At 42.1% G+C, this 26,904-nt stretch overlaps 1 protein-coding gene across 1 annotated transcript in view; it reads right to left on the bottom strand.

The window, feature by feature from the left end:
• Nucleotides 1-26,178, bottom strand: part of LOC119403801 (ral guanine nucleotide dissociation stimulator-like 1) — a 105,236-nt gene extending 79,058 nt beyond the window's left edge. The window contains exons 1-4 of the mRNA XM_037670602.2: nt 25,617-26,178; nt 7,414-7,518; nt 2,662-2,858; nt 705-770 (exon numbers count right to left, since the gene is read on the bottom strand). Coding sequence (XP_037526530.1) covers nt 705-770; nt 2,662-2,858; nt 7,414-7,518; nt 25,617-25,640 — 392 coding nt within the window. The 5' untranslated portion in view covers nt 25,641-26,178. The remainder of the gene's footprint in view (nt 1-704; nt 771-2,661; nt 2,859-7,413; nt 7,519-25,616) is intronic.
• Nucleotides 26,179-26,904: the final 726 nt, after the last annotated feature.

Raw genomic sequence — 26,904 nt, 5'->3', positions numbered from 1 at the left:
GCGATCTTAGCCCAAACGTCGTAAAAGCGTTGGCCTCGCTCATAGCATCACACTAATCAAAACCAAAAATAGCTCTGCGACGCGCGCCTGCCTCACCTGGCTGTTACACCGCGATCCCCGCTCATGCGCTCGACCCGAGAAAAATCGCGGCCGGGGGGAGGCACCACGTGCTTTACGTTTCCCTCTGGTCCAGCCGTGGTGTTCAATCACATTTTAACATGCCGCGGAATGGCGACCAAGTTCTGTGTCCAATATGCGATGCTCTTCTGGCTACCACACCTCGTTCTCCGATTACGCTTTCACCGTTAACTACTGCAGCTACCACAAGGTTTTGTGTAATTATTTAACATGGACGTTAGTCGCCGGGATGGAGATGTACCACCAATCATCAAAGTGGGTGCATCCACGTTAAACGGTGCTATAGCTGCCAGACATCAATATACATTGTGCAAACTCTCTTATATCAATGTACAGTAAACATTCAGTTACTTCTGTAAGGGCACGCTTTACTTTCGTGTTATTCCGATTCCCATGACGGAGGAATCAACCATCTTTTTATTACAGTGTTCATTTACACTGAACTTCCCTTTAATCCTTTTTGTGCTTTATACATTTGAAGTTGCTGTAGTGAATTCTGAGCTTGCAAGCATATCAAGTTGAAAGATGCATTCTACAAAAAAAGAAAGAAAATAACACTCAATTACTGGTGATGCCGCTGAGATGTTGCACTTAGGCCCTTTGCACCATCCCGGTTCTTCAGCTCCCGAAACCTGTAGGCAGACAAATAAAATTAACACAGAAAAGTCAGCCTTGACTGTGGCTTCACAACAATCGAGTTGAAGAGTCTCCTGAATGAAAAGGCCTACAAGCTTAAAGCCCAACTCTGGTGATTTTTTTTACCATGTCAAGGTAATGGCAATTCTATGTTCCTGAGAAGCTCCTGTCACACTCCTGATATGCTCAGCAAATTCAAAAGTAATCTTCAATAAGCAAAAAATTTGAAAAACAGAACCGAAACCAAGTGAGTCTTCTATGTCCCGTACTGAGTTTGTGCTCTGAAGTTTAGCATTATGCACGAACTAGCCCAGCAACAAATTCTCTTAAAAAACCAAAACAAACAGTACATCCTTCACATGACCTAGTAATGTGCACAAGCAGGAAGGCATACAAAGCCTGCTGGTCTGCCCAGTGCAGAGAACAAAAATGGTGAAGGCAAAGAGCTAGCAGATGCTGCCAGTTTGCTGCCCCTCCATATCATAGAACCACGCCTTCAGAGCTGTAAAACAGTGACAACAGCTATGTCGACGAATTCAACAGCCATTAGCCACATGATGCTGCCGATTTGTACCTCCTCCATATCATACAACCACGTTATACAACCATGGGCAGGGACCGAACCGATGCAGATTTGGTCCCTGCCCGCGGAAAGTGATCTTTTCGTCCACTTTTCTTTCTTCACATTTACATTACATTTACTACTAATAACATCCCCTATACTTTCCTTGGCATTATTGTCTGTTAGTTCTCATTAAAACCATGTCTTCAGACCTTCCAAACAGTAACAGTTGCAATACCATTGTCGTTCGCATTTGACGTGCCACCACCTGAGCCAGTTGCTGAGAACACTGGTAACCCAGTGCAACACATGCCACTGCAATGTGATGACAGAAAAAAAGCCCTAAATGCTGATATTTCCCCGGAAGAGTGCTGCTGACAGCCCAAAGCAAAAACTGGTGCATTTCTTTATATTGACAGGTACAGCAGCTGCTCATACTGAATACAAGATATTGAATTCACTTGATATTGAACTCAAGCTGCACCCAAGTCACATCAAATAATGCCGATGATAGTAAAATAAGTGGATTTTGTGCACGTAAGTTGCGATGGTGCTCACACCATTGCAGCTCTGAGTTGCGCTAGTGTGAGCAACCAGACTTGGAAAACAGCGAGATGGTGACCACTTATAGCATACGCTGTCATACCTGCTTACTTATCACTCTTCATACTTCATTGTATACACACTTTTGTTCAATAATCTACACACAGGTTATGACTTTGCGCATATGATTGCAGGAACAGCCGAACCCTCTCCCAATACTCGAAAATATGCAATGATCAGCGCTACTGTACAACCTTGCAGTGCGCTCAGCCACGCACTCGCGTGGTGTAGCTCACACTGAGCGTGATAGTACGTGCGCGATGGCAGACGCGGCCCTGTGGCTCACTAAACCTAAACCCGAGGTGGTCCCGACTTTAGTGAGTATCACGGTGCTTCTGTCTATCTGCGTTGCAGTAACACGATACTGGACAGATTGTAGCAATCCACTGACAAATTTTTCTGATCATTTGTAGAATAAAGACTACTTTTGTGGTAAATCTATATATGTACTTGTGACGTACTAAGCCATGGCAGAAGAAGAGAAGCTGAGGACAAAAAGGTGTGCATCTGATATGGAATACAAAAGCGGGGCATCTCAGCCAAACCACGTCTCCCATTCATAGCATCACACGCATATTTTTTCTGACTCCTCAAAACTTGTAAAACTTATACCTCTTGGCTGTACCTGCAGAGTTCAAATTAATGGTTGACGACTGCATATGGATAGCACTAAGAACTGGCAAGCATTCCATTATTGAATCAAATAAATCAAGGTGGCATACCTGGCCTGGAAAGCATCCAGCACTTGCTGAGGGGTAGCAAATGAGCGATAGGTGGCCAGGAATACGTTAACATTTGTTGGTTCAAGGCCCCCCTCGTCATCCGCCAGGTTGGCCACGATGGCCTCCAGGGGCCCTGCCTTGATGACTCGCACACGCACAGTCTCCCATTCCAAGTGGGATACTGAGTCCTCAGAGTCCTACATGTGCATTTTAGAGCCTTTACCTTCCCTATAGATTGCAGCACAGAGTACAAAGCATCTAGGGGCCTTTCTGGGAAAACTGTTATAGGAGAACCAGAAATTTGGGGCATCACAGCCCTATCTACAGCCACTCCTAGAGCCAACAACTAAAGTATTTGGTGTAATGCATGTTCTTCTCAGATCAATTTGCAAGGCATAAAAGCAGTCAGAGACCTTGACGAATACTTGTTCATTGCTAGTACATGTGCATTAACTTTGGCTGTTTACCAAGCTGCAGGCATGGCACCTGCAATGGCTAATAAATTTTAGCTTTTATCAGTTTTCACAATTTACCAGTCATGATGGCATATAAGTTGCACAGCTGAGCACAGGTGCAAGATTAATTCCTGGCGATGGCAGCTGCATTTCAATGGGGATGAAATGCAAAAACGCTGGTGTAGTTAGATTTATACACGTGTTAAAGAACCCCAGGTGGTCAGAATTAATTTGGAGTCCCCCACTACGGTATGCTTCACAATTCTATCTTAGTTTTGATAAATTAAGCCCCAGAATTTAATTTTAATTTAAACAATTTCTGTAAGAATATAGCTATCATCAAATAACACATGTCTCCATCAAAAGGCAAAGATCAGAAGGTTACTGAAAAAAAAATTGTTTCGGGCAACGCCTGTGATTGGTCAACAAAATTGTCGTTATCTCAAATGGTCACTTCAAAGGGGCCCTGCAACACTTTTTGAACATACTCAGAATTCCCTGCAGGTCAGTCGTCGAGGCTCTTGTGAACAAACATGCGAGACAAATATCGCAATTCACGGCTGCACAGCGCACGGAACCGAGTCAACCCGACTCAGTACAACACCAGTGAGCGCCAGGAACTCACAAAGCTTGGCCATACATTAGAACAATCGTAATGCGGTTGCACCAGAAGTGCCTGTGTGCTGCATATTACCACGGACACGACGGGGTGCCGCAGCGGTGGTCTCGTGATTATTCGTGATCATACCGGTACTGTAGTTTCTTTTTTTTGAAAGCGAGTTGAGGCAGTTTTATCGGGAGATTTATGGCCACAATCGTACATTCAGGAAGACAGGTCAGAAATTGGGAGAGTTGGCAGGTATGCATTTTTTGTTTTAATCATCGAATTACAAGATGCATGCAGCCCAAGGTTTTACATGACTATCGACGCAATATTGATCACAGGATGAGAGTGTTTTTCTTTAAATCTACAGTGTCACCGAAGCGACAGAGTCATCAGTTCATTATCTTCATCATGATGTTCATGATGATCAGTTTTATTTAAAAGCTGTTGGCAAAGTGCCAATTTGAATACTGTAGTGACTTCTGTATTTCAACCTGCAGTTACAAAATATTTATAGGGCTTAAGTTGCAGCTGTACACGAGCTCACCTCAGTTTACATAATTGTTTCTTTTCATTGGTTAAAAATAATCATAACGTTCCTTTGTTAAAGCTTGGAATTATTTGTTTCAAATAAAATTTTGTGGTTGGGCTGTTCCTGAAATGGTTACATTACCATTCTAGGTTTTCTTTGAAAATGATTGCCTTACCATTCGAAAATCATTCGAATAGTATTCCATCCACATTCGATTCGGTGTCATCGCTATTCGATTCATATTCAATTCAGTTCTAAAATTTACTATTCGCATGCCAAAACAGTAGGCACTGTTTGTTAAACAGAGCAAGCATAATGTGCAAACAAAAGTGGATGGCCAGAAGATGTAGACGCAACTGTCTGAAGCAACTACTATATGGCAATACGACAGGGTTGGTTGAACGCATTTGAGAGTATGGGTGTAATAAAAGTTCCCTGGTTGCTTATTAACTGTAAGAAATATTTTTGGAAGCAATAAAATTATGACAGTACAACAAGTGCTTCAGCAACATTTCCGTTACCAATGGGCTGCCTACGAGCCTACACCTTAACACCGATAAAGTGGTTAGTAAATCTCCCTCTGTGCAAGGGCCCCACATCAGAAAGGAGATACTGCCTTGGTCATGTGTCAACACCTTTCGAATAGATGTTTCCTAGTTCAAAGGACATTGGAGCGCCCATGTGTCAAGGGTATTATAGCCACGAAATGTTACATGATTATAAACTTCTCATTAGTGACCATCATTTATTACTATTTTTTTTATAATACTGATCATGCAGGAGTGGATACAACACAGAATACAGATCCAAAGAAAGAAACTATATATGCTGATACCGGAAAAACATATTCTCACAAGAATGGGAGTACACATGAAATAGGCATGTTATGCTCTTAACAGTTCATATACATGCAGCTTCAAGTGGCACAAATGCAATACAATTGTAACAGTCTTTTTACCATTCAGATTCTAAGTTGTGAATGCTATTAAGTGGATGCTAAAGAGAATCAATTATTTTTCTCCGATTAGTAAATCACCCATTCACAATGCCACAAGCGCCATTCTTGCCACTAGAATACACTCAATAATTGAGAAAATGGGCAAAGAAAATGCAGATGGCAGTGCCGCCTTGAGGTTCCCGCACAAACTCGCTGTGACCTTATAGGTTTTGATGCAATCTACATGGGCCTGCATAATTCTTTACTGGTAAAAATGAATACATTGTGTACTAAGTAAACAAGAGACTTGACATAGCAAGTATCAGGAAATTTTATGGAGTCAATGAGGCTAAAGTACGAAACAATACTTTGAAATCCCGAAGTCACAATGACACTCACGTGCTCAAATTACAGTGTATAATTCAAATATGAAACTTTGACCACCATTTTATCTCATAGTACTTGGCCTATGAAGGCGAGATTATGTCAACAGAGCTCTCATAGTAGGGTTTATCAGTCCAATATTATCAGTGTTTAACTTTAGTTTCCCTTTAATGAATGCATTGACAGAAGCAAAGTTTACCTCATCAGTAAGTAAGCTGGTTGTAGCATCAGGATTTGCCTAATTTCAGCAAACGCTAATAAAATATAAACTGCAAGTTGGCAAACTGTCAGAACACTACACATGTGCTAGTAGCCAACAAGTATAATTAAAAATCCCTGGCTACCTTTATGTCTTACGAATTGATCTGGTGAGAATATCCTTTCTCTCAACTGCTTTAGATGTTGGCAGCAGGAATGGCTAACAGCTAAGGTTCCTTGAGCACAATACAGAAGTAAAAACATTTTGATGGGTCCACTGCCTGCTATTCTGTAAGCAAGCTATGCCTCAAACTTTTCCCATAGGCCTTGACATCACGGAAACTGATACCAATACTATTACTAGTCATTAGTTTAAGACTTTAAACAGCATATGCTTTTAACGCCTTGAAAAACTTTCTCTTGTTTTCTAGCTCTTCCTCAATTCTCCATCTGCCAAGCACCATTTGGCCTACACTTCACAGATATGCTTTCAGATATGGCTAAGAATTTAACATCTATGTTCTGGAATGTTCCTCCACTTGGACTTCAGAAAATGCAGGGTGCTGCTGCTCTTTGACTGGCTGTCTGGCTTTGACAACATTCCTCAGCAATTTCTGAGCTTTTTAACCCAGCAATGTTAGTGTATTAAAATGAACAGAAGTGCAGGAATACCTTACTGGAGTGAACTGTATCCTTCAATTGAGGGCACAATTAAACTCTGCTTGAAATTGAGAGCTCTGACAATTTCATGAAAAAAGTAATTCACCACGCAATATGCCAAAAGACTGCAGAAACATTAACATGGTAGTATAAGTTGAACAACATAGCATGCGCTCCTACCATAAATAGAAGCACACAGCACGAAAACGCAATCATTTTTATTAAAGGGCCAGTAAACAGGCTCAGACTTTTTTTTACAAGCTTGCTAATTCGGGCAAAGGCCACAGCGATCACATTTTGCAAATATCACAGCGCTGCGCACCGCGCAAACGCTCCATTTCGAAAAACGATTCCCATGCCCCTCTCCTGCACCTGACCAGTCCTTTTCACCCGCGCAGTGATGTAATTTTGCCCATGGGCAACATTACATAGCATCGGCTCCGTCGATTGGTCCTTCGCACTACGAAACACTGCCTTGGCCCTGGGGTGATGCAGTATTGGCCGCACAGTCGGCATTTTCATTTTCCTATGCTGCCCTCTGCTGCTTTGGCAGAGCCGAGACTACCGAGATGGGCGGTATCTCTAGAATGAAAGCCTCTGCTATCACGGGGCATCTCATGACTTTACCACTAGGGGAGGGACGCATAGGTGCAGATGCGGCAGCATGTTCACATCGTACAAGTGCGCAGTTATCTCTCTATCACAAATTTCACAAATTTCGGACCGCGAGGTTGTTTACTGGCCCTTTAATGTTAAAAAAAGAAAGTTGTAGCCACTCTGCCAAGCCAGAAAATATTAAGAGCAATGAATGTTTATATTTGTCCCAGTAAATTATGGAGTGAACCCAAGACAAAAAAAGCTAAAAGAGAATTATACATATAATATACATCCCTGGTACAATGATAAAAGGGCAGGGGAAGGGGGGTGGGGGACCAGAAAGGTAGATGAATTATTTCCTAAGAGAAATTTCAAAAACACTCACATGTCGACTGAGGGAGCTACTTGGATGGTATCGTACTTTCTTAAGGTAAACTGTGTACACTGCTCCATCACTTTTCTCTTCCCCCCAAAGGCGCCAAGAAGGTTGCTGTAAATTGAAAAAGATGCATCATACATGCTAAGGCAGCAATTCTATAGCTTGAAATAGTTACTACAGAACGGTGCAAGAAAAAGAGCAGCTAGTGATCCTACACAGCACAGATATCCCTTAGGAGAAGATGACGCTGCTAATGCAGCGACATAATTCTAGTCAACATGCATCATGTGACATACATAATATGGTTTGTTATCAGATACGGCTGATAAACCTACTTGCAAACTTCCCTGCCTATATCCCCTTTACCAAGATGTCATTATGCAGCCTTTTAGGGAATTTTATTTGTCAAAATTTGTTAAACATAAGCCGAGTGCACATTTACAGGTCTATAACATGTCCAAGGCCAACATGTAAGATTTTCAGCAAAGGTGATATAGTACATAGGTACAGGTGCATGCCACTGTTGATACAACTAATGAAGATTTTAACAATTTAGAGTACATTTTTAAAGAAACAATGAAAAGGTGCCTTAATGCCCATAGCACTGACAGCTGCTGAACACAGCACGTTACCAATAGCCAAAATTCATTGTGAAGTTCGTAATAGTGCAACACAAGACACAGACAAAAGGAAGAAAAAAAAACTGACAACATGGGGCAGACTCCCAACTGAAAGCAAGTCCTTGCTTTCACTTTTGATACATTACATGAAATATAAATGCAGAAAAAAAAAAAGATTCTCCTTCAAGCATACTCGTTCATATACTAATTCACAGAATACATTATCATGCAGTAACTTTTTCCTGATTAACAACTCTAGAGTCCACTGAAGAATCCAGTCATAGACAACAAATTTAGAACTTACATGAGCGCTTATTCTTACAACCAACACAGAAAATTTTGATGTATTCATGTTCTTAAGGCACATTCCATGCATAAATAGATCACTGCATTTCAAGCAGAACTTTGATGAACATGAGAGCCTTACTAGGAGCTTATCGAACTACTTGTGACTACAGCACACTTTCAGCTGTTTTCTTCCAGATTAAGTTGATTGTTGTAAATGGAAGTCAGCACGTGATATTGTGAGAAACAATAAGATAGGAAATAAAGTTTTATGAGAGAAGTGAAAATATTGCACTAATAAAAGAAAGACACATTCTTTGCAGCAGCATTGAAATACCCTACAGTGGCAACAGCACCCACTTCGACAAAGTTATCGTTAATGATCTCTGCAGCTGCACCCTTGGGAGTGTGCAAACGACATCTGACAAAGTGTCCTCCCATCTTTGAATCGCACAACTCGGCGTTTGGGGTAGCTTGTTAAGGAAAGCAATTAAGGAACCGTTAAGGAAGCATTAAGGAGGCCTGCTTACTGCTTTGCAACACGCTGTGCCCAAGGGCCTTAATATTTTTTGCTATTCTTCTACATAGATGAAACTGTACCGAAACCAAGACGTGTAAAGTAACAAACTAGATGTTCAATCCAGAGACCACATTTTTTTCCCCCTCAGTGATGCTGATGATACAATACCACATTGACCAGGAGAATTTCGTGCTTAATTTTTATTTTACTTTAGGAGCAGATTAGGGCCAGGTTCTTGTACCTGTTCTACTAAACTCCTTACTTTCTCCACAAACTTATCCACAATTTATACTCACAAACTTATTGAACAATGTAGTTCTTAAGTCAATTTAAAGAAAAACGTGAAAGTGTACTTACTGTCTGGTACTGTGCCCTAAACAAGTTTTTAAGTTTCAAAATAGTTTTTATTGTTTTATTATCTTTATACTTGTTATATTCTCTAAAGTTATACATTGCTACAAATGGTTATGTTACATTTGGTATAGTGCTTGCATCATCTTGTACTTCAAAATAGTTTGCCAATTATTTTTTAAATCTTTGCTGTGTTTTTGCTTTTCATATTGGTTATTGCTTCTGCATTACTGTGCAATTGTGTGACCATTTAAGATGCCCTGTTCACGATATTATTGCAGCCTTTCAACTATTTTATGTCATGTTCTACTGTAACAAAAAACAAACAAACAAAAGAAAGCCATTGTTTTTGTCACTGCTCCTGAGCAAATGTACACGTGGAGGGACCCCAGTCAGGCAGAGTTAATCTGCCTTTAGTCCTATCAACCTAGGCAATGTGTTTCTGAACAATCTGAAGTGAAATAAAACAAAAAAAACAAATTAACATTCTGTCACACACGACTGGTCGAGACTCATGCTTACGTCACAAACGGGGGACGTACATGCGAGCCTTGGCTAAGTGCTTGTGCGAAAAATGTTCATTTTTAGAACAGGTACAAGATCCCAGCCTAGGTTTACGAAGGTGCAGTAATTGCATGGGTATGATGCATTGTACAGACCAAGTATCGGTGACTGCATTGACAATTTGATAATAAAGAGTATTCACCTCAATTTGAAGCAACATATAAGATCCAAGCTAAAATTCCCAGCAATTTACCTTTATTTTTTAATGTTACGAATTTCATTTAAATTGTTTCAGTGGGAGCAAAGTGAGAGCACATCTCTGTTTATGTGTGAAATTAATTAGAACAAGAAGGTCCTGATGTAAGCATTCCTTACAAAAAATTGAATTCTGGGGTTTTACGTGCCAAAACCACGATATGATTATGATGCACATGTAGTAGGGAGCTTGGGATTAATTCTGACCACCTGGAGTTTTTTTAAATGCACCTAAACCTGAGTACATGGAAATGTTCTCATTTCATCCTCATCAAAATGCGCCCACCGCGGCCAGAAATTGAAGCTGCACCCTCGTGCTTAGCAGCCCTACACCATAGCTGGTAGGCGACCATGGCGGGTTGATGTAAGCCTTCCTACCCACCTCAGTTGCCATACAATAACCACCACTTTAAAACTTAGCCCTTTGCGACACGCGTTATGATTGACTGCCCATAAATGCAAGAAACTTACATAATTTAATGCCAAGGTTCTGGTTGCCCTATTTAACACAAGTGGAAGTGTTAGAATAAATTATACTGTATTTTACAGCAGTTAACTGTAATTATATTGCAAATAATTATCTAATTATTACACATTGGTCATGCCGTCTTTCTTCTTTAACCAAATTCAATGACAAACTCAAATTACACATGATAGTTATATACTGGCATTAGGCATTCCTAAACACATAAAAAAATATTTTGAAATTCCTGCAGAAACGGCCCATGTCCAATGTCTCGTTACTCATTCAACACAATCCTGCCTTCACCAAAGCGATCGTGCTTAACAAAATATTTCAACCAGAAGTGATATAAAGGAACCTCAGGCAACACTAATGCTTAATTTACCCTTAGCTCAGTGTCTGTGGTCGCTTCCTTGCCAAGAGTGCACAGAAATGGCAAAAGTAAGTTGTGTCTCCGAATGAAGACACCATGCTGCGAAAGGTTAAATTTAATGTTTCAGAGGATGCACGTGTTTTAGATTTGTAAACATTAAAAGTACACTGAACCATACTGCATTTAAAGGGACACTAAAGGCAAATATTAAGTCGACATTTATTGTTGAAACAGCATTCCAGAAACCTTGTAGTGCTTGTTTTGAGCCAAGGAAATGCTTATTTTGAAAGAAAATCACATTTTAGTGGTCCGCACGGCGTTAGCGCACTTCAAATCATCCGCCTGAACGGACCTTCCGACGTAGCAGTGCTGTGCCCAACGTTGCCCACCTTTACTGCCCGGCCGCTTACGCTACAGTTTATTGTGCAACAGTGGCCATCACCCTTGCCAAGACTCGGCAAGGGTGATGGCCTTGTATTGTTAAAAGTACACAAATACAAGGCCTTACAGCTTTGTTAATACTGCTTCGGTAGTATATACTATGCATTCATAACAAATTAAACCAAAATGGAATTTTATTTTCTTGCATACACCTCACATGCAATAGTGATCAAGTGCGTGTGGAGGGCAACATGCAACATTAATAGCACAGTTCAACAGTGATGGCATGCAGTATTACACTATTTTCTGTGTTGGTAAGTTTATCACTCCTCTAACTGCCAACATCCTAGTCAATGCCATCAATATAAAGCCTCATCATTTTCATTTTCATCATACTTTCAGGACACATTTTTTTTTAAAGACGATAGTCTTTCTTGGGGAACTTAAACACAGAAATTTTGGTCTGTCTGTCTTTCTGTCTGTAACCCGATTCAGCCACCCGGCCAAAGTTTAACCACTTGCTTACCGCCCACCCATCTTGGACTGGTACGGCTGTTCATACTTGTGAACGTTGTTGATCAAAAAGTAAATATTACGCATATCTGAGGCGCAACATCATAAGGTAAGTATTAGGTGGTATGTTCCTTTAATAGAAAATACGTAGATACATAATTCTAAAGACCCTAGTTTCTTAAGCTGCGCTGAAAATGCCATATGCGCACCGACGAACGCCCTATGCCTTGGAGGAGGGAAACCCTCTGCACAAGCTCACGTTTCCCGACGTATTGCCAGATGGCGTCCATATCTCACGCAGCGCCTCCTCTATCGTCTTTATATGGCATTTGCAGCGGAGCACGCCGATACGCGGCCAATTTTTTACTTGGTGGTCTCTTTCATTAGCAGGAAAATTATGCAGACACTTCAGTCAAGATTTTTTTCCTCAGCCAAGTCATACCTTTCGGCTAATTAATGCTGAAATGTATCTGAAGGACAATCTAGCAACCTATCATGGTAGTTACAGGTGCAATTTTTGCCTTTAGTGCCTCTTTAATATTCTTAAGAATTCCCCCTTCACAAAACTGCTTACAGTGAACTAAATCTGGAACTTGTAGCAATCCCGCAGATCCAATTTGGAACTTGTAACAATCCCACAGACGCAAAACAGAGAGGGGGGACAGCAAACACCTTTCAACTAATCTTTCCTACCTCTGTACCTTTGATACACCTTTCACTGGACATATTATTGATGATTGACATTTAGACGAAGCAAACAAGCACCAACATACTCAGAACAGCAGACAACACTACTCAATTTCTTTCAAACTGTCGACTTCTTCCGCCAAATTGCTGCTGCAAATTTTGCTTGCCTCAGGAATTGGAACAAACTTCCTCGAAGCAGCTACCTCTCTCATATGATGTCCTGAACTGCTACGCAGGGTGGTGCAGGTAACATCACACTTTTTAAATGCATATATTTTTGCAATCTTTCACCACCTTATATTTCAAATTAGACGCAAGATTAATGAAAAGGTAGAATGAGTGTAAGTTCGTAAACTTCATGAGAAATCCAACCAAGATGGCAGATATGCTCTTTGACTGCTAGAAAAGTTAGAGGGCAGACACAGATAATGGGGTGTTTCATGTTATTGTTAGAATTTTTAAAAGAAATTACCCATGGCATGTCACGCAACAAATTGCATTAAAGGGGTACTGACACGAATATTTTCAGTTGTAGTTTTCTTGCGTCAAATGAAAGTTCAAGCCCACAAGAGCCTAGAAAAGGTAGTGCTAAGCGCGAGTTCGCCCTGAAAAAGTAATTACGGTATGTTTTTAAAAGCTAGTTTCGGTTCCTACTGTACCCTGACGTCACAGCACGGTATGAGCTTCTCGTCACGTGCTTGCACAATATACAGTGACGTTTCCACGGCCGCTCCGCAACGTGACTCTGTGGTGACGCACAAGCGGCCATTTTGGAAGTTTTGATGACGCACAAGCGGCCATCTCGGAAGTTTTGGTACCTAACGTCATCACAAATAGCCAGACTGCTGCGTGAAGTCACCAGAATTTATACTGTAGCCTGACGTCAAGCTAGTGTCAATGTCACTAGGTGCGCCATGGAAAAATTGACTTTAATATCAAATTAAAATACCTTATCAGCATTTTCTGACCTTCACACTTGCTCAGAGCCGTCTCTGCATACAGGAGATATGTATGGCACAGTAAACTCGCCTTCGAAAAAAGGTGTCAGTACCCCTTTAATGCTCCTGTAACTTTTCAGCTTCAATGCATATACAGGTGTTTTGTTAAAAAAGTGAGTGGAATAACAGCAAATTTTTACCAAAAGTTTAACTCCACTTATCTCAAAACCGGTGCTACTTTCAAAATAGGGTACAAAAGCATGTGCCTTGTGAAATCACTGGCTTCAATTTGGATATTGCAAGATGTCTGATAAAGCAATGAGTAAAAGCTTATTATTTAATTTTTGACAGTCTATATTATTTCCACTGTAAGCGAAGCAATATAGCTCAATATACAGATTTGTTCTACACACCACTAGAATTTCCTTTAAAATTCTGTTGATGTTTAAAAAAAAGATGATACAAGAGGTATGCAAGACTGCTAGCATACAAGGCATATTGGCACAAAAGTCTTGAAGTTTTAAAAATGACATTTTCCAGTAGAGGATTGTTGTTGAAACATACAAGAAAACATAGTGGTAGCGAGTAATGGCAAACCTACGAGGAAATTTCAGTGCTGCATGGGAGTTTCACGAGAAGTCTGACAATAAAAACATTGCTTATTGTCCATGCCTCATTTAAATATTACCCAAACTGTGAAAGCTCCTCACATAAATAAGGGCTCAAAAAATGCATAAGATGAATGCCTGTGGCAGGCATTCATCTTAAAGGGACACTAAAGGCAAATAAGTTATGTCAGAGTGAAAGCTCAATGTATGACAACTTCTAAAACGGCAATATTATCAACAGCAGTGCCCTACTTACCGAGAAATTAAGCTAAATGTATCATATGATGAGCGCCACGAGTGGGACATTTTCGAAGTGATCCCGATGACATATGAGAGTCTGCCTACAATAAACCACTAGTAATCAAACTAGCAGCAATAAAAAAAAGAACCTTGCATGCATCAAAAGACATAATAAAATGCTGTTTGTTCATTTCCGTTTGATTCATGGAAAAAAGAACCTCTGTGGCGTTGCCATGGGGAACGGCGCACGTGGTTCAAAGGTTCCGTTTTCGCCGAACTGCACTTCGCCCGGCGCCCTGCTTCGCTCACGCGGTCGCGTCTTAGAGGTAGTTTCGGGATCGCCTACTGCCGCGTGTGTTTTGCGCGCTCATGAAAGTCGCTCTGACAGGAAGTTCGACAAAGTGCCGCATGCAACGATGCTGGCACTACGAGCCCTCAGCAGCGTACCGCGTTCATTGGGGCTCAAGTCGCTGAATTGGAGCCCAGCGTCGCGAGCCAATGTCTCGTTGTCAAGTTCTCCGTCCACATCCATTGCGGCGATTGCGGCAAGCTTCGATGGCTTCAATGGCTGTTGTTGCTGCTGTGGGTCCCACTACTTTCGCTCTGCTGCTACTAGTGTCGGCGGCCGCGCAATCAAAACGGGCAACGTTGGGCACGGCAGCAGTGACGTATGAAAGTCCGATTTCAGGCGGATGATTTGAAGTGCGCTAACGCGATGCGGACCACTAAAACGTGATTTTATTTCAAAATAAGCACTTCCTTGGCATAAAAGTAGCACTACGAGGTTTCTGGACCACTATTTCAACAATCAACGTCGACTTAATATTTGCCTTTAGTGTCCCTTTAATCAGCAAATATTAGAAAGTAAGGCACAGTTCCTGTCTTCTGTTTTGTGTACCACAGAAACTATACTTGCTTAATGCTGCAAGTACACATGATCTTGTCATAACAATTGCAGATGACATGGCCTCCAAGATTCTAACAGAACAGATCTTTTATATAAATCTAGTTATCACAACAAACCACATATATGCAATTAAAAAGAGCTGTTTACATGGAGGCATTTAAGGAATTAGTGAATACACATCGGGTTTTGCATAAAAGTAAATCTACTTTTTATATCACAACTGGGATGGTTAGGAACTTCATTCCAGACCATAACAACGAGCCCATTTCGGTTTATATTCTGCACCATGTTAAGATTTTGGCTGCCAGATTTCATGATGCCTTCTGAATGGCAGTAGAATTCCTAGAACTTCTCAGTATGGCTACCAACATGCAGTGCAATACAGGCATTGTGGAGGAGAGAGGGGTTTGTTAAAATAGTGTCCTGAAATATGCATTAATGCCGTTAAGAAAGCCCGTAATTTTCATTTGTATGGCACAAGGCATCTCAGTCTCACAACATGAAAATATGTTGTGGAAGGGGGAGAGTGGGATGTAAAGTAGAGGTGGAGAAAGAGAAGCAGCAGGAGAGGAACACATGCACCCTTCATCCGCCGCAGGGACATCATGGCTCGCGCTGGCGTGCAGCTGTCGCACACTGACAATCCTCAAAAAAAAAAAAAAAAAAAAAAAAAAAGCCAACTGTTCAAAAATATGTGTAATAATACTGTTTATTGAATAGTCATGTCTTCCGAGTATAATTTTGATGTTTTTACAAAAACTAGTATATAATGAGGCATGCCGTAGTAAGAGACTGAAAACTAATTTTGACAAACTGGGGTTCTGTAACATGCACCTGTATCTATACACACGGGTGTTTTTGCATCTCACCCAACTGAAATCTGGTCACCGTGGCTGGGAATCGAACCCGTCAGCAGTGCAACCCCTTAGCCAGCGACCTACCACGGCGGCTAAAATTTGATTAAAGGTTTATGTGCTATTCACTGCATGAGGTGCTAAAGCAAGTAGAGCTTTTGTACATTTCCAGCTCAACTTTTTAATTCTGCCTCATGGGCACTCATAGGCACTACGTGCAATTTTCATACTGCCTTTACACAACAGAAGTGTATGCACTTGCAACATTAAGTTCCGCATGTGCCCTCGCTCCTTGCTAGTTCTTGCTTGAGAGCCCAAAAATCATCTGGACACCGTACCTGCAACCAGCAGATGAGCAATCCTGCTTGCAAAACAACCAGAGCAAATGGAAAATGATAAACTTAAAAGAAAAGAAAGTTTCAGCATTAGCAATGGCCGCATTATTACACATCACACAGTCAAGAGGGCCGCTCTCAATACATGCAACCCTCGGAATGCGACCAACAGTATGAAACATGGCTTATGCTGAAAGCAAGAAACCTCAGTAGCATGCACACTCGAGCCTCCTTTTGCTGAACACACAATTTTTGGAACCACTTTACGAAGCACATCAAATTGGGGAACATTTAACACATTCCCCTCATGAAAGAAACAAAAAGGTAAGTTATGGCTTGAAATTATGGTAAATTGAACATTATTCATTCGATAATTTGTGTTTTAATCACAGGACATTTTTTTCATAAACAGTAGTAATGTTATATGAGAGGTAAATTCCAATAACATCAAAAGTAAGGGTCTGCATATGGCAGATCCTTGCTTTAGGAAATTGTATTTAGCCTGACAATGATATTTCCTTTGCCACACCTCTGTGTATGGAATCGACTCCTGAAGCTTGGAAAGTTATAAAGGCAAAATCGGAACAGGAGGACAAAAGCAATGTTGGCAGTCTATCAACAAAAGAATACATATAGGAAGTCCATACAGAATTGAATGGTAAGACATAAAAAAAAAATGTCTGAAGATTCAATATCTTAATGCACAGATCCACCATTAAGATTAATTAAAATCTCTTTTTGAAAAACTAAAAGCGCACAGAAAATGGACAAAAAAAAAGGCCCACATATACACATACACAGGTGCTTTTCTGTGCACTTTTAGTTTTTCAAAATGAATTACCAACGTGCCCAAACTGCCACATTGCTAAAATCTCTTCCTCGCATGTGAGCACCACCATCCATTTCTGAAAGCAAAAAAAAAATATACATATATATCTTAAACATGGGCTGCAATTACAAACTACTCCACAGACTGTTTTTATCTGACTGGCCCATTATGGGTCAGCAATTATGTCCTTCAGTTTACTAAGCTGGCAATGCAACTTGGCACAGTCACTGCTAAATGAAGGCATAGTCGCAAAGCATTGTTGAAAGTGTAACATTTGCAGCACAGAAAGCAATGTGAAAGACAGACATAGACAACAATATACTTCCATGGTGCCCATACTTGTTTGTGTTGTTTCCTATGCTGCAGCAGTACAGCAGACCCAAATTTATGTTTTCACAACAAAGTAGAAGTCCACTTCCAAAGCAGTACTGCTTGGTAGTTGCCAAGGTGCCTCAGCATTCCTTCAAGGACGGCTAGAAGAGCACATCTTGAACTTGTTGCCCAACACTTCAAGAGGATGGGAGAGGAGAGAGGGAGAATAAACTTTATTGGCCCAAGACGTGGTGTTCTGCAGAGTGCCTGTGGATGGGTACTCAGTCCAGGACTCCTGTGGCCTTAGCTGCCCGTCTGGCGCGTTCAACCAGCCAAATCTGGTGGTCCACTCCAAGCTGGACAGTGCAGCAACCCACTGCTCTGGCCCGATGTTGTGTACGATGGGCACTGCTTTTATATTCTGGCATCCCCTTGTTGTATGGTATACTGCGGGTTTCTCACCACACCAGAGACAAGTGTCTTTGTATATAGTTGGGTGTAAATGAGTACACATAGATACGAGTTTGTAGCTGCCACTAGGACACCAACTGCTCCCTGTCCAATTTCTTGTGGAGTGGAGGATACTGCCTTCTACTTTTCCCTGAAGTGTTCCAAAATACCCTATAGGTGCAGGTTACTGCTTCTGTACCCCCGGCCTCTGATATCTCTCTTGGCTAGTGCATCCTCCAGCTACGAGATGTGCCTGAATGTTCCCGGCAATGCCCTCATGCCCTGGGGCCCAAATTATCTGTTTCACATTACTCACGCCTCCGGTATTTAAGATACCGGCGGCTTTCTTGCGAAACCTTACCACTGGCATCCCCGGCAGGTATCCTGAGAGTCCATGATGATTACTAGTGAACACCCGGACCTTTTGCCTTCGGCAATCACTAGAGTGGCAGGTGGCCTTCTTGGCATCGAACGTGGTGCGATTCTTCAGTGATGTGCTCTCCTTCTCCTTTAGTTTGGATCACAATTGTGGCGGTTTGGGCGTGTTGGTATGACATGACCAATAAATTCTAAGCACACATACAGACAAGGACAAAAAACACGTATGACACACAGGCGCTAACTAAGAAATGCGTTACCTGCGATGTCATTGATGGTGTCGTATTTTATGCCTGCTGCACCGGCGTCATGTAAGGTCACGTGTGCCCTTATATATTCTGTTCCCCTGGCTTCAATAAAGTGTTGAAAGTTAGCACCTGTGTGTCATACGTGTTCTTTGTCCTCGTCTGTATGTGTGCTTAGAATTTATTGGTTTAGTTTGGACTTGATCGCAGTCCCCACAGCGTCTTTCCCGTTCACGTATGTAGCAGCGTCAGAATAAATGGTGTTTTTTGTGTTCTGATAAGTCCTGGTCATGGTTTCTTCCCTGACTCTGTAGCCTGCTCTTGTGATCAGCTAGATGCATGTGCCTAGAGATGGGATGACCTTGAATAATCTTGTTCGGTATGTTTATAGAGTGTTTGAACTCTCATGTGCTATCCTGGTAGCCTAGCCCCCGAAGAGCAGGGACTCATCCTGTTAATGTAGTAAGCTGTAGTCTTGTCCGCTGAGAGGCAAGCTGCACCTACCTGTGTTCATCATAGGTACCTGTTATGCAGAGGTCTAGTAGTTTTGTGGTTGCAGTACTTGTTAGCAGACCTAAGACCGTCTCATGAGCTTTCTTGAGGATTGCCTCAACTTGCTCCCTTTTCCTTTAGTTAAGGTGTTGGTAGGGGAGGCTATAGGTGGCTCTGCTCACCACAAGTGCTCTTACAAGCTTTAGGGCATCTTCGTTGAGTCCAATTCTTCAGTTGGTTATACACATGATCATTCTGGGCCGCAAATCCAAAGAGCAGTCTGATTGTGTGGTCCTTCCTCTGGTTAGATTGTATCCACGTTCCCAGAAGCCTAAATGTCTGTACTTCCGCTATGCAGGCCCAAGCTAGTGGGACAGTTGGATCTACTTTGTCACCCTGTCTGGGCATGTGCACCCTAAGTATTTCAGACCTTTCAGGTGAACATGATAGTCATCTTGCTTTTGCGTACTCGTCCACACAATTGGCAGCTGCCTGGAGTCTTTCTTCTTTGTGTCCCAAAGAGCCCTCCATCGTCCATATTGTGATGTCATTGTATACATTGCATGTTGGATGCAGTCTATAGTGTTCAGCTTCTGCGTCAAATCAACCACTGCTATGTTGAAGAGAAAGGATGGGATCACAGACCTTTGCAGCATGCCCTTGTTGGGCAGCCTGAACATGTCGCAGCAGGTCCCCCATCCTTATGGTCACAGTCCTGTCTTTGAAGAAGGCCTCAATATAGCTGTGGGTCTTTTTTCCACATATTCAGATGGTCAGATAGTGTGGCTTCATGGCTAATATTGTCCAAGGCCCCCTTGAGGTCAAAAGCCGTTACCACATGTTCGCCATACTTTGGGACGTTGCTGAGAACTTCTTTAATGAAAAGTAACATGTCTTGCATTGATAGATTGGACTGGAACACAAACATCGTGTGCGGCATGATGTCATTATCCTCCAGGTAATTTTGTAGTCCAATTGTAACGATCTGTTTACACAATTTCTGTAAGCACGTAATAAGTTGCAGATTTTCCAAGCTAGGCTTTTTGCCTGGCTTCCCAGTGTACTGGCCTCCCAGTGCTTGTTCAGGAATTCCGTGACTAATTTAATATCTACCGGCCCTAGATTGCTTATAATTGCTGTTGCCGATCTTGTCTGCTCCTGATTCTGTGTTTTTGACAGCCATCCTGAGTGTCATGTACAACACATCTTGTGTAATGGGACGGCCAAGTTTGCAGTCCCTAGCATTTATTTGAGCGAGTCACAGAGCTCGCTCCAGTTTTGCAATGAGAGCTCTTGCGCATAGTGCTTTGCTTTAGCTGTTAGCACGATGACTTTTAGTTTCAGTTTTCTGTTGCCTTTCTGTCTCCTCCATCTCTTGGTCATGCTTTTATGAGCTTCCCATAGGCAGAGAAGATGATTATGGATTAAAATAGGGAAAATAAAAGATGCGAATTCAAGAGTACAATTTTTGGTGAAATGCTCATCCTTCATATGACCACTCCACACTACGACCAGACAATGTTCATTCTGACGCCATGGAGGGGTCAAGTGATCACAAAGGTGACACACAAGGGGAGCAGAGCCTCCTTTAAATCAAGGTTTGGAAGGCTAATTACATAAATACTAAAAAAATCACAGCATATCCACGGGGTGAATGATGATGAGTGGGGCGAAGCTCCGGAGGGAATCATCGGTAAACCGTGAAACTCTTCCGTGAAATTCGCCCAGTACATCATATAAAGAGTGTGAAACACCGTGTATATATTAAACATCAAACTTTTATTATACTGTTGGTTTACGTGGTCCCTTCATTATCACCGCTTTGTGATCGGTGAAATGCAGGGAAAGTGTCCGCTCCCGAGCGAAAGAGAAAGCGCGCCAAGAGCGAGCACCTTGTCTGCCTCCATCCGGCGACAAGCAAAAGAGAAAGCGTGCCAAGAGCGAGCGCCTTGTCTGCCTCCATCCGCCGACTCCGAGCGAAAGAGAAAGCGCGCCAAGAGCGAGCGCCTTGTCTGCCTCCATCCGGCGACTCCGAGCGAAAGAGAAAGCGCGCCAAGAGCGAGCTGCCTTTTACGATCGCAGGCATCCAATGACATGCGCCATTCGCATTATACAAGTGCCATCTGTCATCTTTAAACAGCAACTCTAAGAAATACAGGAAACGCCATCTAGTGAGCAATTCATTAAACTAGAGCTGGCTACATACATACTACTACTACAGAGGAAGGGAACGACCCACACCCTAAGGAGCTTCGCCCTAAAACAATAGCCAAAAAGAGTTTTCTTCAGCAGCTTGGCAGCTCTGCCAATAACTGTTGATAAACTAACACGTCATGAAGAGAGTGAATGTTATTTGGACAGGTTAGCTCAGATACTTGTTTCGAACACTAATCCACTAGTAAAAAGGATGAGGACTGAAAGTGTGCCACACATGCATGCAAGCAAGCGAAATGCACTAGCATGAGAGCTTTGCAGCTCAGTCTTACTGAAGCCTTTATTCCACAAAAATGCCACAAGCTTGCCCTGAAAGTGCTGCGATGTTTTAACTCAACTGAATATAATGGAAAGTAGAAATCACGTTTGTGTAACAGAACTAAGAAATGACAAACACTGAGCAAACATCATTACTTTTAGTGCCATTCAAAAACTGTAGTACCAGCCATAGTAGCTTAGTAGGTAAGGTGTCGCGCAGCTAAGCTCTGGGACACAGGGTTCGATTCTTGGCCTGGTGGCTGTATTTCGATGGGGGTGAAACGCAAGAACACCTGAGCAGTTAGAGAAAGAACCCCAGGTGGTCAGAATGAATCCGGAGCCCCCTGTGACAGTGTGCCTATTAATCACATTGTTGTTTTGGCACGCAAAGCACCAGCAATTCTTATTCAAAACTGCAGTGAGATGGCTATTCCTCAGTGGTACTATAGACGGTTTCGCTGTTTACAAACACAGGCCCTGGACGGCTTCTGGTTTCTTGTGCTGGCGTAGGCTAGCAGAATTGGCGGGGAACAAAAGACTTGGCGAGTAGCCCGTAGGGTTTGAACACTTTTCTCCCTGTGTCTAGCAAAATAATTCAAATAAATATCCTTCTAAGGTATGCACAACATTAAAAGAGTTAGTCCTTAACTTTAAGCGCCTTTCTTTTATGTGAAAGCGGAAAAAGAGTACTTCCTTACTCTGAGAAAACTTAAAAAAGCGCCTTCCGCTTCGGTGTTCTAGAGCAATAAATGAAATGACCGGAAGTATCTTGGGGTACAGCACATGGCCCTGCTATCGCAATCTTGAAACCGTCTATACACATCGTCAACAGCAGGCTGAAAGCGCTATAGCTAATACACTACTAACTCATACATTAGCTATTAAAACAAGTGTAGTCAAGATTAATATGGATGCCTTAAGAATGCAGGGATAGAAGTACTTTAAAGGGCCGCCCAAGTGAAATGATAAATCAGACTGTTTCCTTTGAAAATTATTTTTGGTCATTTTGCAATAAGAGGTTTGTTCATAGATTAGAAGATTAATACTAACCTTCCCATTTTCAAACTTCTGCACAGAAATTCAAGCACCTGTAGTCAGTATGACATTACCAAAATTCAATGCATATTTCTATATTTAGAATGTTATAGCGCAGCATATGCTCCCAGAACTTGCCAAGTGCAATCGTTGGCTCCTTGAGAATACAGTAGTCATCTTTACCAACAAAAAGTTAACTAGGCCCAAACAGAAGGAAACTGAATACATTTTGTGAAACGGGCATTGATACATTCAAAATAAAATTAAGTGAATTGACCTCCATTAATAATGTGCTTGATTGGGTTGGGTGGTGGTTGGCTGCTGCATGGTAGACGAAGAATAAAAACAGCGCTAAAACAGTGCTCTCTGAAAGGCTCTGTCCCCAGCCACCTGGCTGACCACTGTAAAAATTGTGGTTGTCAGCCGATTCTTGATAAATGTATGGTTATGGGGCGCTATAACGAGCATAGCGAACGCGAGATTAGCGAAGCCTTTCACATTGAACAGCACAATGTTTCTTGTGTTAGCGTACCCTCGATTTCGCTTCATGGCTATGAAATTAGATATCTGGGGTCCACTGATTTGACAGGTTCTTGATAATGTTTGCCATTTGGCCTTTATCACATGTATGTGCACTTTGGCTTATGTTTCGTGTTTCTGCGCAGATGCCTGTGTCCTATATATAGCACTTGTTTTTGCAATAAACATTGGTTGTTAGTTCAGCACCGTGTATGTGTCCTCTTCTCGTCCCGTGTTCAGCGCTGTTTTTATTCTTCATCTGACCTCCATTATATTGGTTTACGTTGAAAAGATAGCTATGTTGATGTTTATACAAGAATACGTACATGTGATTGAAGAAAGTATGTTGCATAATTCATTACTTAGGTCTTGTGTTTTGCTTTTTATCAATTTTTTTTTTAATACACATTGATTATATTCACATTCCCGGCTTCTGCTAGTGGTCAAATGGGGTCAGGGGACACTTCAAGCCATCAGTGAACAGCTTTTCCTCCCACCTCCTTTCGCATTGTATTGTTAAAAAAAGACTGAATAAAGATCCATGACATCACAGCGTGCAGGAACTTTCAAGACAATATTACTGCCTTTCTTTAGTTTTTGTATCTGTTCTAACTCCTCGTATGATACCAGTAGTTTTCTGGGGCATTTAAGAAGGATAAATTGCTAATACAATTCAGTTTTTCCCTTTGGTGTACCTCTGCAATTTCTAGTAAATGTTTATCCTCTCTCACTCTCTGAGGTTGTATTTCTATTGCTATATTTACAATTTATACAGGGACCTATTATGAAAAGGAACACCATCTTTTCATTTAAAGCTGTCAATTTTCCTGTTTCTTGCATTGAAACAAATTTGGGAAAAACTTCTCAAACTTTTCGGGTACTAGTAGAAATAAAAATTCATTCCACTCTGTGAAGGTGGATGACTGGTGAAGCTGTGTAGCACATGGCACAGAGGTGACAAAGAATTTTGATGAAAGGTACAGAAAGTCCCTTTTGAATTTTGGCGCATGCTCCTTTGAAGTTTTCCATTTGAGCAGCATGCATTTTTTTGACCAACATGCATTGTGTTGCCCGGCTTGCCGCATGCACTTGGCGTTTCATGCACGATCTTGAGGAGCCATTTGAGCAGCATGTGTCTTTTTGCCACATTCTCCATTTCGCTACATTTTTGTGAACCAGTGGCAAGTAGTAATGCTTGCCCAATTTGTCAGGCACGTGTTTTTTCCCACAGAAAACTTCATTTTTAGTGGACCAGTGATGGGTAGTGGGGTTTGCCTAATTTCTGTGGCACATAGCAGCGCTTTTGAAGCTTTCTGTTCGCAGAGTTACGAATGGCCTACTTACATACAGCTTGACTGTAAAAATTAAAGGCGGGTTTCTTCAACACAATGACTATGCAACAAATAGTGGCATTCTGACTGCACATTTGCAGAATCTGCATTTTAAAGTGGATGATGCATTTAGTTTCATATTGGTATAGTGTTTACATCAGTGGACCATGCAGTACAGTGACAAACTTTACTTTTATGGACAAAAATACATTTTCACTTTTGAATTCTGTGGTACAGCTACCAGCTTTGTTGTTTCACACCATGACAAAGAGCGTGGGTGTATGAGCAACAATTTATATTGAGTAGCCATCATTTTTGCTTTTGTATGTTTGTGGTGCACAATAAGATTGTCATGCTGCTATATCTGTGAGGATGAGGCATTGAAAGAGCACTGTGTGCCAGTGAACGTCAATATCCCAAAATACACTGTCCGAAAATGCTTGAAAATCTGTTTTGAACAGCATTAGATACTTTATAAGATGCAGGGAAAGATAGCAAGAACTCGGTAGGTGTTCGCTATAAACATCGCCTTATACCACCAGCATGCCTGCACGAACTGCTGAAAGCTGAAACCAGGGTATGGGGGGCGGAGGCCGGCAGGGAAGGTGACGGCGGGAAGCATTAACGCTTTCCATATTTCTCGCAGAATGCACGAGCAACAAACTTCCTAAAATTTTCGGGCATTAGCGGGTACTCGGGAGTCCCAATAGTATACGGTCGTTAATTTTTCAAGGATCCAACTAATAAAATTTCAAACGTGCAGGGGACGCAGGGCTCGTAATAGTTACTCGAAGACGATAACCTTCGCCGCAGCAGTAACTGCACGGCGGGATAATTAATCAGAAAAATCATGCAAGAGCCTGCTTATCCACATCAAATAAATATCACATCCTAATTACGACAGCCGTGACGGCGCTACCATCAACAGGTGGTGGGCGGCGACGCGAAAACCTCCCCCGCGGTTCTGACCCACATCCAAACACCAACTCCTACAAACCCTGAGAGTTCAACACAAATGATGAGAAAGAACACGGTACAGTTAAAACAGTAAACACAAATTCAAGTACTAAGCACATATTCAAAACTACAAAATCTTAACCAAATAAGAGGTCGAAGGTTTTGAAGCATTCTCAAAAGCACGAGTTACAAGCTCACATCGTTCACTTGGAACTTGTTGCTTTGCAGCATTTAACTTGGTCACTCGACAGCTTCTACACGTCAGATACTGTCTGCATGCCACACGGAAGACCAACAACAGCAGAAGTCACATTTAAGGTTTCAGAGACACCAATAAGCGCTACTTGTTGCTCACCTGTCCATCAATGATGGGGTTCATAACTTCAGCCCAAGCATCACATGTCGAGGCGGAAGCTTGACGTTCATAACAGGGGCTTATAACACCTTCACACTGCGCGTAGCATCTCCGAGAAATCCCAGCCGATGACAACGAAAGCAAAGAACGCGTCACACTCTGCTTAGGCTTGAAGACAGACTAGCTAGTGGGAACCTCACGCTGCGTTGGTTGGTTTCAGACGTCGTTATTTCGTTGCATGCAACGCTGGTCGCCCGTCACATACTAGACAAGTTAAAGAAATTATTCTGTCATCACCTGGCACCAGTGTACATTTCATTGCAAATCGCTTCACTTCAGGGAAAACTCCGAATGACCGACATTAGTTACAATTTAGTCCAGCTACAAAAGACCGATCTAAGGACGAAGCGGCAACAGCGGTGCTGTTTAGGCATGTAGAGTCTTCGCTGCCTGGCAAAGCAGAGTTCAACGGAGAAGTCGAAGTTGGCTTGGTCGACAGCACGCACGCATGAACCAAAAGCGTTCGTACGGAAATCTGTGATCGGGGAGGCCCGAGGGGCGAGGGTGAGGCGGTGAGGGCTTCTTCCGCCTCTTCCGCTAGCCATTCCTGCCATCTCGCGGAGGCTAACGATGACGCGCTCAGGCGGCTCAGGCGCAGCTTGCTATTTCTGAAAAAACTTTCAATCTGGCCCAGAACCACCAACTTGCTTCTCCTGACTCTTGTGCTTGTGACTCTTGTGCAACTCACGTTGGCACACAACTGTCCATCATAGCTCTAAATCAGCTTTTCGCCTGTTCCCACGTTATACATATTTTATTTTCAAATATATGTAAAAGATAAAAGCCCTGGGACCCAGGTTGGAACCTCAAGCACCTGAGGCATGGTCAATGCTGCCTTTTACATCCCTGTATGCAAGGCAACAAACATGCATGAATACAAACAGAGTATCAATTGGTATATGGCACCCCATAAAATCATGAAGTTCAGGAGTGTAGTAAGATTTCCTTCAGGAAGGGGTACTCTGCAATGGATCACAACCGTGTAATCAAACAGGTAATTGAGGAATCTGCCGAGTACAACAGACTCTTTTGCATGCATGGTTTTCATAGACTGCGAAAAGGCATTTGATTGACTCAGCAAAGAAACCAGCAGTCTAGGAAGCACTGCGTCGCCAAGGAGTACTTAAAAAGTATGCGAACACCTCAGTATGTACAAAGACTCCATAGCTACTTTGCTTCCCCACACAAAAAGAAAAAAAACTGTAATCGAGAAAGGTGTCAGGAATCT

The sequence above is a fragment of the Rhipicephalus sanguineus genome, chromosome 1, assembly GCF_013339695.2.
Source record: "Rhipicephalus sanguineus isolate Rsan-2018 chromosome 1, BIME_Rsan_1.4, whole genome shotgun sequence".
Lineage (NCBI taxonomy): Eukaryota > Metazoa > Arthropoda > Arachnida > Ixodida > Ixodidae > Rhipicephalus > Rhipicephalus sanguineus.
The sequence above is the reverse complement of the archived record's forward strand: the minus strand, read 5'-3'. Positions and strand labels throughout refer to the sequence as shown.